The sequence below is a fragment of the Ictidomys tridecemlineatus genome, chromosome 4 (genome assembly GCF_052094955.1).
Source record: "Ictidomys tridecemlineatus isolate mIctTri1 chromosome 4, mIctTri1.hap1, whole genome shotgun sequence".
Classification (NCBI taxonomy): domain Eukaryota; kingdom Metazoa; phylum Chordata; class Mammalia; order Rodentia; family Sciuridae; genus Ictidomys; species Ictidomys tridecemlineatus.
The window spans coordinates 186,748,653-186,761,418 of record NC_135480.1 but is presented as its reverse complement, the minus strand read 5'-3'; the positions used below and the strand labels follow the sequence as shown (position 1 = coordinate 186,761,418).

The 12,766-nt window shown below is 38.0% G+C and overlaps 1 protein-coding gene across 6 annotated transcripts in view; it reads left to right on the top strand.

Moving 5' to 3' along the window:
* Nucleotides 1-12,766, top strand: part of Tmem245 (transmembrane protein 245) — an 83,804-nt gene that overhangs the window by 65,259 nt on the left and 5,779 nt on the right. For 4 of the 6 annotated variants that reach the window (XM_078047918.1, XM_005329728.5, XM_078047917.1 and 1 more), the window contains 3 exons: nt 3,145-3,245; nt 4,704-4,878; nt 6,259-6,453. In XM_078047918.1, coding sequence (XP_077904044.1) covers nt 3,145-3,245; nt 4,704-4,878; nt 6,259-6,453 — 471 coding nt within the window. Of the gene's footprint in view, nt 1-3,144; nt 3,246-3,532; nt 4,519-4,703; nt 4,879-6,258; nt 6,454-12,766 lie in introns of those variants that run through there. The other 2 variants (XM_078047921.1, XM_078047922.1) reach the window with 2 other exon arrangements.

The window sequence follows — 12,766 nt, the reverse complement described above, 5'->3', positions numbered from 1 at the left end:
ATGATTCTGTTTATATGAAATTCTAGAAAAGGTAAAATTTATAATGAAAGAAAACGTATCTAATGGCTGTTAGAGGTCAGGGGCTGGGAGGGACTGACTACAAAGCACATGAGGAAACTTTTTGGGGTGATGGAAACATTCTAAATATAGTGTTGTGTAACTTAAGTCAAAACTTAATTGCACACTTAAAGTTGGCAATTTTATTATTTGTAAATTATCGTTCACTAAAGCACAAAAAGAGAAGAAAACATGGTTAGGAATTTGAGGGTGTTGAAAATTCAATGTCTTAGGATTTTACTTTGCTATTTTCTAAAGGTTGTGCATAAGATCCTAAGTAATGCAGTAAAGGGGAATATATTGTTTTTTCATCCCTCATCAGGTTCCATATGTTTAGTAGCTACAAACAATATATAGTGCATTTAGGATCCACAGAATTATTTAAAAGTTGCCTTAACAAGAATATCACAATCAGCATTCCCAGATGTAGAAGAAAGGAGACAGGTTGTTATTTCCTACTTGTGGTTCCTTTTGGAATGAGCTTTGCTTGCTTACTACCAGAGGGGTGATTCATTTGCAACATTGTTTAAAAAAAATTTTTTTTTAGTTATAGGTGGACACAATGTCTTTAATTTACTTATTTTTCTGTGGTTTATGGAGCCCAGTGCCTCACCCATGCTAGGTGAGCACTCTACCACTGAGCCACAACTCCAGCCCTCATTCGTAATATTTTGTTGTAACTTGGTGTCAACTTATATTTGTCTTAGACATTTCTACATATGTAGGGTAAGATCACATCAGTATCTTTTCACCTTGATGTTTCTCTAATTCTAGGCAAATTCCATTCTTTCTCTCTCAACGTTGTTATTCCCTCCCTCTCAATAGCATCCTTCTTTTGTGCTCTCTGGGAATATGGCACTCTGTTAATTTTGCTCCCATTACAGAAATACTTTCATTCCTTCTGGCTGGTATGTCTTTGTCCTTAGGTCCCTTATGAGAGCATAGCCAATTGCTTGGTTTCCTCTACACTTGCCTCTCAGGAATATCTTGTCCTCTCCTATAATAATCTACTCTGAAGCACCTCAGATCTCTTGTTCTAAGCTCTCATTAAACCTCACCTCTCATTTCAGCTTCCTTTAGGATGTTTCCACAGGCCATTTTGTTTTGTGGTTCTAAGAGACTGAACCCAGAGGCACTTTACCACTGAACCACATACCTGGCCTGTTTTTATTTTGAGATAAGTTCTCACTAAGTTGCTGAGCCTGGCCTTGAACTTGTGATTCTGCTGTCTCAGCCTTTCTAGTTGCTGGGATTACAGGTGTTTGTGACCTGGCTTCCATTTCCTGACTTACCATTGCCCAAACTAAACTTAATCCCTTTTCTTCTATTCCTCTTCCATTGTGTCCTTCTCCACATCTTTGAGACACTGCCACTCTTCCCCTTAGGGTTAAGGTCTGAAGCTCTGCCATTTTCTCTTTCCTCTGACTCCTCTACTCAGTTACTTTTCAGATTCTATTTCCTGCAGAGTCTCTCCCCTTTTTGGTCTTTTTGATGCCGCTTTAGTCTGGATCCTTGTTGTCAGCGTCTCATGACACCTTTAAGATATTCTCAAGTGAAAGCTTTTGGTAAGGATGACAGGTTTGTACACTTGGGGAGCCACTGTGTTACAAAATCCATGCCTCAGAGCCCTGTTAGGTGGCTGAATCACCAGATTTCAGAGCCTGACTTCCTTGGAGAGTACACCTTGTGGTTCCCTTTGCAGAACAGTTTCCTTGTGTGTACAGTTTCCCCTTTGCTGCCGTAGCCTCTGCTTTTTCAGTTACAGCTTTCCCACCTCATGAATACACCAGTGCTCCCTTGTTCCCTGCAAAGCCCAGGCTTTTATAGTTTGTGATACTCTTGAGATTATTTCAGGTTTCTGCTTTTGTGCTGTCTCTAGTCAGGTTTTCCTTCTCTTTATGCAGTCTTGTGTTACTAATCTTCCATCCAAAATGCAAAAAGAAAGTGCCTGATACTCTCTTTTCATCAGAGAGAAATTGAAAGAACAGCTCTATAAACAGAATTCATGTGCTAAATTCCTATATTAATCATTAAATATGTGTGTGTTAGCTTCCTTGTGTTTTGCTCTCTGATTTTACTTTGGGGCTAATTTTGTTGTTGTTCATTCCCCCCCAAATCCCCATGACCTGCCTTATTGATAACCCTTATAGCAGAAGTTACTTTGTAGACTTGGTTGCTCAGTTAAAGAACTATGGGGAAGTTTGTTAACAAGAAAAGAAAGATTGAAGGTTGGGATTGTATCCGGGGTCTAGAGCATGCTAAGCATGTGCTCACTGAAATATATGCCCAGCCTAATTTGCTTCTTTTCTTCCTCCTTTCCTTTCCTTTCCTTATTTCTTTCTTTTCTTTTCTTTTTTTTTAAACATTTTTTTTTTAGTGAGAGAGAGAGAATTTTTTATCTTAAACAGAGAGAGAGAGAGAGAATTTTAATATTTATTTTTTAGTTCTCGGCGGACACAACATCTTTGTTGGTATGTGGTGCTGAGGATCAAACCTGGGCCGCACGCATGCCAAGCAAGCGCGCTACCGCTTGAGCCACATCCCCAGCCCCTCTTTTTTTTTTTTTTACCAGTGATTGAACCCAGGGTTATTTAATCATCTGAGCCACATTCCCAACCCTTTTTTATTTTTAATGAACTTGCAATCGCCCTGTCTCAGCCTCCCATGCCTGGCTCATTTGCTTTTTTTGAAGAGAAGGGCTGGCCATAGATGGGTTTCTAACCTTGGACTCATGCTATTCACACTTAGGAAATATAGTCAGGAAATAGTCATTGCAAATGAGTTAACTGCTTTAGAAGTGTAAAGTTGATGAATTATTTCAGTGGGTAGGGTATTTTAGTGTTCTGTTGATCTTTTCATCAGAGAGAAATTTAAACAATAGCTCTATAAACATGTTAGGATTTTAAAATATAAAGTCTTTATATTTCTTTGCAATAAAATGAAACAACATTCTCAGGTTAGTATAAAAATTGAAACTTTGACCAGATTTGGAATGAAGTGACCAGAAGCCTAGAAGTATTGATTTTTCAGAACCCCTGCATGATGCTGTATTTATTTACTTTTTCTTTTTATCTTTGGACATTCTAGAGGGGTATTTGATGCTTCCCTCAAAATGGCTGGCTTTTATGGATTGTATACCTGGCTGACTCATACTATATTTGGCATCAATATTGTCTTCATACCATCAGGTAACAACCATATCGTCACTTACACTGCCCTCTAAGAAAAGTTAGACTATTTGACATATGTTAGGAAATGTCATTTTCTTTAAGTTTAGAATAAATTTTGTAATTTGAGATCTAATCTAGTCCAGATTAGGAGCAGAAATATGGCTTGTATTATCCTTTTTTTTTTTTGTTACTATTTTCCCAGTGGCTAGAACCACACCCAGCACGTTTTAGCACTTATCAAACACCTAACATGTAACTGGTGCTCAGTATATCAACTGACCTAAAATAGCTTTGTCCTGCCCCAGGGAGAGGATGACTGCATCTGGGAGCACATAGGCTGAATCTAAACCTGTCAGGATCTGTTCTGGTAATGTCTCATTCCATAAGTACCAGGTGGTTTAATGACCTTCTTGTGCTTTTTTCCTTTATATAATCTCTGTTCCTGTCCTTTGGCTTTTTCTTCCTTTATTTCTGTTACTCCCTGTTTTCCTAAATATTTCTGCATTCCACATTACCTCTATCTTCATCTCTTCCACTTTTCTCTCTCCCCTCCTTCTTTACCTTCTTTCCTTCTTGGTGTCCACAAACCCACACTGTGATGTACAAGCACTCTGAGAGCATGTGAGGGTTCTTATTCCATAATCACCCTGAGAGGCAGTCAGAGTGGTGATGTTCATGTTGTCTAGATGAGAAACCAAGGTTTCCCAAGGTCACACATGTGTTTAATGGTGCCAGAGAGAGACAGACAGTCACACCGACCGACCACTGAGCCACATCCCCAGGCCTGTTTTGTATGTTATTTAGAGATAGGAGCCATTCCTCCTTTAGAGCAGTGCCATTCCTCATTTATTTGCTTAGTGCCTTTCTTTTGCTGAGGCTGGCTTTGAACTCAAGATCCTCCTGCCTCAGCCTCCGGCACTGCTGGGATTATAGGCATGTGCTACTGTGCCTGACTACATTTCATTTTTATTTGAAGCAAAGTAAAGAATATACATTTATATCTGGGTATTAGAAACTGATTTCTTTTCCCTCCTCTCTCTTTCTGAGCCGGGGATGGAATTCAGGGCCTTGTACCTTCAGGCCAGTATTCTACCACTGAGCCACACCCCAGGCCTAGAGACTAATATTTAATTAGCTTTTGCACTCAATAAGAATGTTGATAAATGTGCTACCCTTTTATAGGACTGTATTTTAATTACCCATTCAGAGTAACACCTGCAGAACACTAAGATTTTATCACTGACGAACAAATTTACAAAGTAGACACACACATTATAAAGATTTTTAATGACAAATTTTAAGGTATTAGACTCTTATTTAACTGAAAAATTCAGTTAAATAGGGCTTATCAGTCTCTTAAAATTAGAGTTTGTGAGTTTTGGTGGATATTTTTAAATAGGAAGAGATTAGTTTTTGCTGCATTGTGATTATTTTGTGAGAACCTTGAATATCTTTTCTTTTTTTGTGTTTTATTAGCCTTAGCAGCAATACTTGGAGCAGTGCCATTCCTTGGGACATATTGGGCAGCAATACCCGCGGTTCTAGACCTGTGGCTGACACAAGGCTTAGGATGCAAGGCCATTTTGTTGTTGGTTTTTCATCTCTTGCCAACATACTTTGTAGATACTGCAATTTATTCTGATATTTCAGGGTGAGTAGTCTGAAATTACTGGTGAATGATCGAGCAGTATGTATTGGTTTTTTGAAGCAGTTTTGTATTTTGAGGGGAATGGGGTTTGGGGAAAGAGCTGATAAAAGGAATTTTCAATAAAGTAGTCTTTTAAAGTTTAATTTAAATAACATTGTTTATAAGGTATGTTATTTTATATTTTGTAAGGTACATTTTATCTCAAAAACAAAGACAAAAAGGATATGGCTCAGTGTTTGAGCACCCTTGGGTTCAGTCCCCAGTACCATACATACACACACAGAAGACAGTATGATTCAGTGATGAATACAGGCTAAATTTAAATCAAAACCTTGGTCATATAACAAGTATCTTTTCATTTTGCTTTTTTTTTGTTGTTGTTGTTTGGTACTGGGTTTGAATCCAGGGATGCCTTCCACTGAACTCTCTCTCCAATCCTTTTTATTTTTTATTTTGAGACAGAGTCTCAGTAAGTTGCTTATTAGGGCCTCACTAAATTGCTAAGACAGGCTTCAAACTTTCAGTCCTCCTTTTCTGAATTGCTGGGATTGGAGGTGTGTGGCTTCTGAGCCAGCCATTTTTTTTTGGTTTTGATAGCTTTTTAAGAATTGCATTAAGTAAATCAAGCCAATTGTCAGTTAGTCATATATTCAGATTCACATTGCTTATTAGAATTTAGGTTGTGACCAAAAGTTTATGGCCTACTCAAACTGTCTAGTACACTGAATTTTTAAATAAAATAAAAGGTAGAGTAGACAGGGTCAGTGTTTCCAGAAGTAGTACTCTTCAGTTAAATTATGTAGAGAGTAATTGTATACTACCTTGTTTTCTCTTTTTAGTAAGTTAGAGTAAAAAATAACTTATGTGTAAGAACTCTGAAGTCCCAAAGTTCCAGAGCAAAAAGAGACAAGCAACTCTATAAGCCAGCCTTAGGGAACTGGTATGCCTAAAATTTGAGAGAGAAAATTAAAGGAGAACATCAGGATGTGGGTAACTAGTTTAATAGATGAGTTTGAACACTAGGAATAAGTGTTTTCATTTATTTAAATTTTGCTATATATTTTATATTGAGGTAAACAGTTCTAAGTCAGCATTAATCTGCAGGGACCCACCTGCACTGGGTACAGAATATTTGTTAACAGTGCTATTTCAGTTGTAAAGAGGCAGATGTCACACACTGGTGCATGGGCAAGTAAAGTCTTATATCTTGATTTTCTTACCATCAGTGATCAGTTATCTTCATGGAGGAATTTAAAGAAAGCCTGCAATAGATTAAAAAGCCCAGTGTACTGAAGAACGGACATTGTGTTAGAAAGATTTTTCAGAGTTGTGTGAGGTTTGTTTCTTGATTCACAAGCTAATCCCTGTGCTCTTTTTTTCCAGAGGTGGCCATCCTTACCTGACAGGCTTGGCAGTAGCTGGTGGTGCTTACTACCTTGGCCTGGAAGGGGCAATCATTGGGCCCATACTTCTCTGCATCCTTGTGGTTGCTTCCAATATTTATAGTGCCATGCTAGTGAGTCCCACGAATTCAGTACCCACGCCAAACCAGACCCCATGGCCTACTCAGACTCAGCGGTGAGTTCATGCAGAATGATCATAAACCACATGTGAACATTGAACTGTCTTGTCTCTGTATTTGGTAAATAAATTATCCAGACTTGTCAGGATAAGGGTGTTTGAATACTAATGCTGTGAAAAAGACTCTAAAGAAACAAATTGTTTTCAGATTGGGTTTCTTATGGCAGGAAAAATTTAAAACTATATTAGATCAGAATTGTTAATGTCACAAAAGACCAAAAATAAGTAAATTTAAGAGAGATTGTAGGGGGAGACTCAAGAAATTGGACAACCAAATGCAGCACATGAATCCATGCTAGGTTTCTGGATTGAGGATGAGCAGAACTTAAAAAGAACATTAATGGAACAATAGGGAAGATTAACGAAGGACTGTATTTTCCATAATATAAAGTCACTGTTAAATTTCTTAGATTTGATGATGGTTTCTTTTGGCTATATGGGGGAATGTCCTTTAGGGATAACATGCCATGATTTTTAAAAACCTATTTTCATACAGTTCAGCCAAAACAGAGTGGGGGGCGAGGAGGGAGGGAGAAGGAAAGAGAAAGGACTGTAATAAAACACTGGTGAATCTAGATGAAGTCTTATGGATTCCTGGCCCTCCCCCAACCCAAGTTTTCATTGTTGCATTATAGTTTGTTGTTAAATATTTCTACATACACAGTACAGGTATTAAAATAATAATTGTTCTCATCTGTTATCACCAGAATTTCATAAAGTAAATTATAATGTTTAAAATATTTCCCAATTATTTCATAATTTTGTTATAATATTTTATTTAGGCATATCTTACAGTGATATACAAATCCTCAATATATTAAGACTTATGCTAATGATCTTTGTTATATATTTATATTCACGTAACTACCACCCATATCAAGATACAGAACGTTCCCATTATTCTGGACGCCTTCCATATGCTTCTTCAGTTAGGCCCCTCTGCCTGCTAATATTCTGACTGAGTCACTTTAGTTCTGTGTTTGAATGTCATCAATGTGTAAACTCTTAAGGGAGACCTCTTTTGATGTACATTCTGTCTCTGGGGTCTACCATTCTTGTTGCACTTTTTTCCCCATTGTTCATTTTTTCCGACTGTTATCTAGGATTCGAGTATATGAATATACTACAATCTCATTTATTCAGTGTAGTATTGACAGACATTTGGTAATTTCCATTAATAGCTGTTATAAATCGAGATGCTATGACAAAGTGGAACATATGGGTATACATCTGGTTTAATGTTAATAGACTCTTGCAAAACAATTTTCTATGTGGAATACCAGAAATTACATTCATAACAACAAAAGTAAGAGGGACAGTGTAAGAATAGATTGTAACTTTCCAGAGTCTTTATTGCATCATTCTTATTATCCTCAACTGGAAAACACAGTTTCTCTGCCTTGGGTTATTCTAGTGTAATTGAGGAGTCATTGACAAGTTGCTTCTGACCATGTACTTAATAACCATTTTATATTATTATATACAATTCTTGTATATAATTCTTATATATATATACTTCTTCTAAGTGTTAAAGAGACATGGTCTTTTTTTTTTAAATTTTATTTTTTGATACTGGGGATTGAGTCCTGGGGTGCTCTACCATTGAGCTACACCCCAGCCTTTTTTATTTTTTGAGACAGATTCTTGCTAAGTTGCTGAGGCTGGCCTTGAACTTGGAATCCTCCTGCCTCAGCCTCGTCATTGGGATTACAGATGTATACCTCCACACTTGGCAAGACATGATCCTTTTAACTCGGAATAAGTGAAGTAGTTTCTGAGTTAGAGTTGGTTGGTCAGAGGTCCATTTGAGCTAATGCAGTACTCTCACAAGGTGACAAGGAAAAATTGGCTTCCTCAGCAAGAATAGATAGAGGGGGACCTACGAGGTTTTGACAAAGACCTTACCACTTGGGATGTGATGACACTAGGATATCTTCTTCTGCCTTTACCTCTGAGAACAAAGACTTTCTTGGGAACCAGAGATGCCAACAGACTGTAAATTGAAAGTAACAGAGAGCCCTTGCTAAGTTGAGACCTATTCTTTGGGCTTACTGAACAAGTATAAAAAAGCAACATTCATTGGTGTTTTGCTGTTACATTTGAAAAAGCTTGTTAATGATTCTAAGTTAGTACAGCAATAATTAATTTTTAGCTGAAGCAGAAGAAACTAATATGAATAGTTCAAAAAGCAAAAGACCTGTTCCCTACTTCCTCTTCTGAAAGTAAGCAGCTGGCATGGGGGTTTGAAGAAGGCAGTGTGAGGACCACATAGGCTTCATTGTTTTTTGGGTTTTTTTTTTCCTTCAAAGTTAATAGGAAGTTTAAATGACTTCTTAAATAGTAACAAGCATAACTTTTCTAACATTGGAACTTACTGTGTGCTAAGTTTTGTGATAAAAATTTTACACGGATTGTCTTATTTTTCTTAGTCTATGCCGTATTTTTGTATGCCATGTTTGTCGATGAGGAAATCAGGTTTCAAGAGGGTAACTTGCCTGCATTCACACCCCTGGGAAGCCCACAGGCTGGTGTATTTCAGCTTCTGCTGTTTTTCTGCCTTTCCTTCCCTAAACACTTTGGGGTACCAGGAGAAATGCAGTATTCTCCGGTTTACTAGCTCAGTAACTGTCCCCTCACTTTCCTATGTCATGTTTAGTTGTCCTTATTACTTCCTATGTCCTCATTCACTGTCTTTACTCCATCCTGGCAGTATTACCTCAAGTTTGCCCTTGTGCCTTGTCCCCCAGTGCCACCACTGTTCTGAGCTGGTGCTTCTTATGGATCTGCTGCAGCCCTGTTGGTGTCCTGGCTCATCTCTCAGTGACTATTCTAACTGTTCTTTAGTTTGTTTTTCATACTACGGCTAATGTGGTCTTTTCAAAATGCGAGCATGTCTAATCACGAAATTGTCTTACCAAAAATGGCCTCAGTGGTTTTAGGAGAAAGATAACATGCTTGATGTGGTTCTCAGAGCTGCCCTGTGTGAGCTGGCCCAGGCCTGCCTCACTTTTGAAAGTCTAATTAATAGACTCATGAAACCAAAAACAGATCAGATAAAAAAAGATTTTTTTTATCTTAAGGTCACATAAGTCTGATTAAAAAAAAAAAAAGGATGAGATATAATAAAGCCCAACTTTAGAATTTCATTCCAAGTATTTGGAAGGCAAGGGATATGAATAACTGTGATGCTCTGTCACAAGGGTTGTACCCTTGGCTGTGCAGAAACAACTAAGTTAAGTTAGTCTGTTAAAGCTTTTTATTTTTATATGTTTAAATTTCACTCTGCATTTCTGGGAGACTGGGAATCAACAAATCTTGTTGTTAAATCAAAAAACATTTAAACATTTCCGTGGGAGAGGAATTTGTAGAAGTCTCATTGAAACTTAAAAGGAAACAATTCTTGAAATGTTTTCAAAGAGCAAGAGATGGTAAGTGAGAAATTACAGGGCAAAATCCCTGTTGCTCTTAGAGGAGGTATAAAATGTTAACATTCCTCTGCTCAAATCCCTAGCCTCATATGGTCCTGTTCTGGACTGCTTGTTTTCAGATGAGGAATCATGCAACTGTGGTTCTTAGGAGCACAATAATCCTTATGGTTTGGAAAAGAATGCTGTATGTAGAAGGTCTAGGTAGGACATTATAGTGCGAGGTATTGAACTCAGGCCTCTTGCGTGCTAGGCAAGCTGTCTACCTCTGAGCACATCCCCAGCCCAGTGTTTTTAGAAATAGCATCAATGCAGTGCTTATCCCTTTGTTTCTTCCTAATCTAGAGAGTTACAGTTTTTTAGACCTTGCCGATTAAAGCAATACCTCTTGGATAGGCCAGAAACAAGTAGGTTATAGATTTTGTCTTCCTGTATAATTTGAGGTTTGCTCAAAATCAGTGTTACCTCAGTTGGATTTTATATGCCCTCCACGATCAACATGACATCCTGTATACCAGAGATTACATTGAGATGGAAAATGTTTATTATCTATTTTCTAAGCTTGTTTGACTTTTTTTTTTTTTTTCTCTTTTGAATGCTTCTCCAGGCTTTCTTGGCCTAGAGTCAGCTCTGAATAATAGGTATGAATTTCAGGGTTACAGCTAAGCCTTCTTGTCAACAGAAAGCAGTCACTAGGATAACCACAGTCTTAATCTTATTTCATGCATCTTTGCCCAGAGGCAGAAATTTTCATTCATAATTTAGAGGAAATGAGTACTTACGACTCAAGCTTCCAGATATCTTAGAATTTTTAAAAGATGTAGAAGGATGACTTAAGAAACTTATTGGGTATTGGAAAATGCTTCATGTTATTGGCCAGCTTTGGGTTATTGATTGTAAAAAATTTTCCAGGTCTTCACAGCATTGAGTGCTACCTGAAATTCCTATTGTCAGAAAGAGCTTGCTATCAGATTTGCATATATAGAAGTGTAAAAACACAAATTTGGATGAAACTCTGAAAATTAGACATACAAATAGGAATCTAGAGCAATGATTCTGGTGGGGGTGGGGGGAGGGGTGACTTTTCCCTTAGGCATCTGGCCATGTCTGGAGACATTGTCAGAACTCTGGATAGAGGCTAGCAGTGCTGCCTTTCAAACATCCTGTATGGCACAAAGATATCAACAGTGTCACTATTATGTGTAAATCTTTATTTTTGGACATGCTTTTCAGAACATGAAAATATTTAAGGAAACAACATTCATTCCAATTCTTAGACCTGTCAGCATACTTTTTTAACATGGTGAGTTTAGTTATGTCATAAAAGCTCAGGAGGCATAGCCAGGAAGCTTACCTGTTTCTTAAGGCTATTCTTTTAAGAAGAGCTCTGCCACTGAGAGTCATGCTTCAGAGGTGCAAGAGCTTAGGTCACCGTCCTTGAAAGAGCCTTGGGGTAACTGAGCATCCTTGAATGTGCTTTCTCTTTTGTGACATTTTACTTGTGTTCCTCTTGACCTTGAAGTACTTTCTACTTTGTGTTAAAAGTTTAGTCTTCTGTTTATCTCTGGCTTGCCTGTCTAACCCTGTTTGTTGGACTGAAAATCAAGAAGACAAAAGGAGTCAGGGAGGTAGCATGATTGCAGAATTGTATTTGAAGTTCAGATAATTTCCTAATTTTTTTTTTTTAAGTTGTAGTTGGACACCATGCCTTTACTTTATTTATTTACTTTTATGTGGTTCTGAGGATACTGAGGATAGAACCCAGGGCCTCGCACATGGTAGGCAAGCACTCTACCGCTAAGCCACAACCTCAGGCCCTGCTCTGTAAGTTTTTAGGTGATTGTATCTAATGAAAAATGTTTGCCGTCTCTTATTTCTGCAGTTGTGAGCCATTCCCTGAAGGTGGAATGCTTAACCTTGTCTTCTACTTCAGCTTTATTTTTAATGAAAATGTTGAGCAGTTTGTTTTTAATAATCAATACTTGGTTATTGGTATGAAAATAATATTAGCTTTATTTGACTATTAGGGAAAAAAATCTAAAAATGAACAATATGCTATAGTGATGTGGCCACAAACCAATATAATTAGAAGACATTAAAATTCTTTTGAAAAAGTGTAGGCATTTTAAGGTTATTCTTTTTTACACTCCTAATTGGTGGTATTGTTAATAAAGGAGCAAAGAAATTTTATGTAAAAGGATGGGAATAAACTGTCCTTCATGACTATATCACGTAAGAGATTTGCTTGTATGTAACCCCAAAACCAACCCACTATCAGTGGAATGCAAAGTACCAGTGACTTCAGCTAAAATACTCATATCTTGCTGGGGTAAAATGTCCAGAGGGAGTCCAGGGCCAGTATGACTATTTTGTAAACATCTGGGCCCAGCTTCTCTTCATTCTGAAGTGCTGCCAGTTGTGACTTGAGGCTCTTGTCTAAGATGGATGCTGGAACTCATGTTTTTTGATAAACCCTGGCCTGGCCATTAGGCTGCCAATACAGATAGAAACCTGACTGGGTGACATTTACAGCGTAGACATGTAAATTTTGTATTAAAGGCAAGTTAGCAGAGCTGGTGCAGTGGTGGTACATGCCTGTAGTACCAGTGACTTGGGAGGCTGAGGCAGGAGGATGGAGAGTTCAAAGCCAGCATCAGCAATGGCGAGGCACTAAACAACTCACTGAGACCCTGTCTGTAAATAAAGTCTACTGCCCCTGAGCTCAATCCCTGATCCCTGCCCCCGCCCCTCCAAAAAAGGTCTGGGATATAGCTCAGTGGTTGCTTGAACCCCTGGGTTCAAGCTCCAGTAACAATAACAACAAAAGTCAGCTTACCGCTGTCTTGGGGAAGGCTGAAGTATACAGAAGACCACCTCCATCCTGT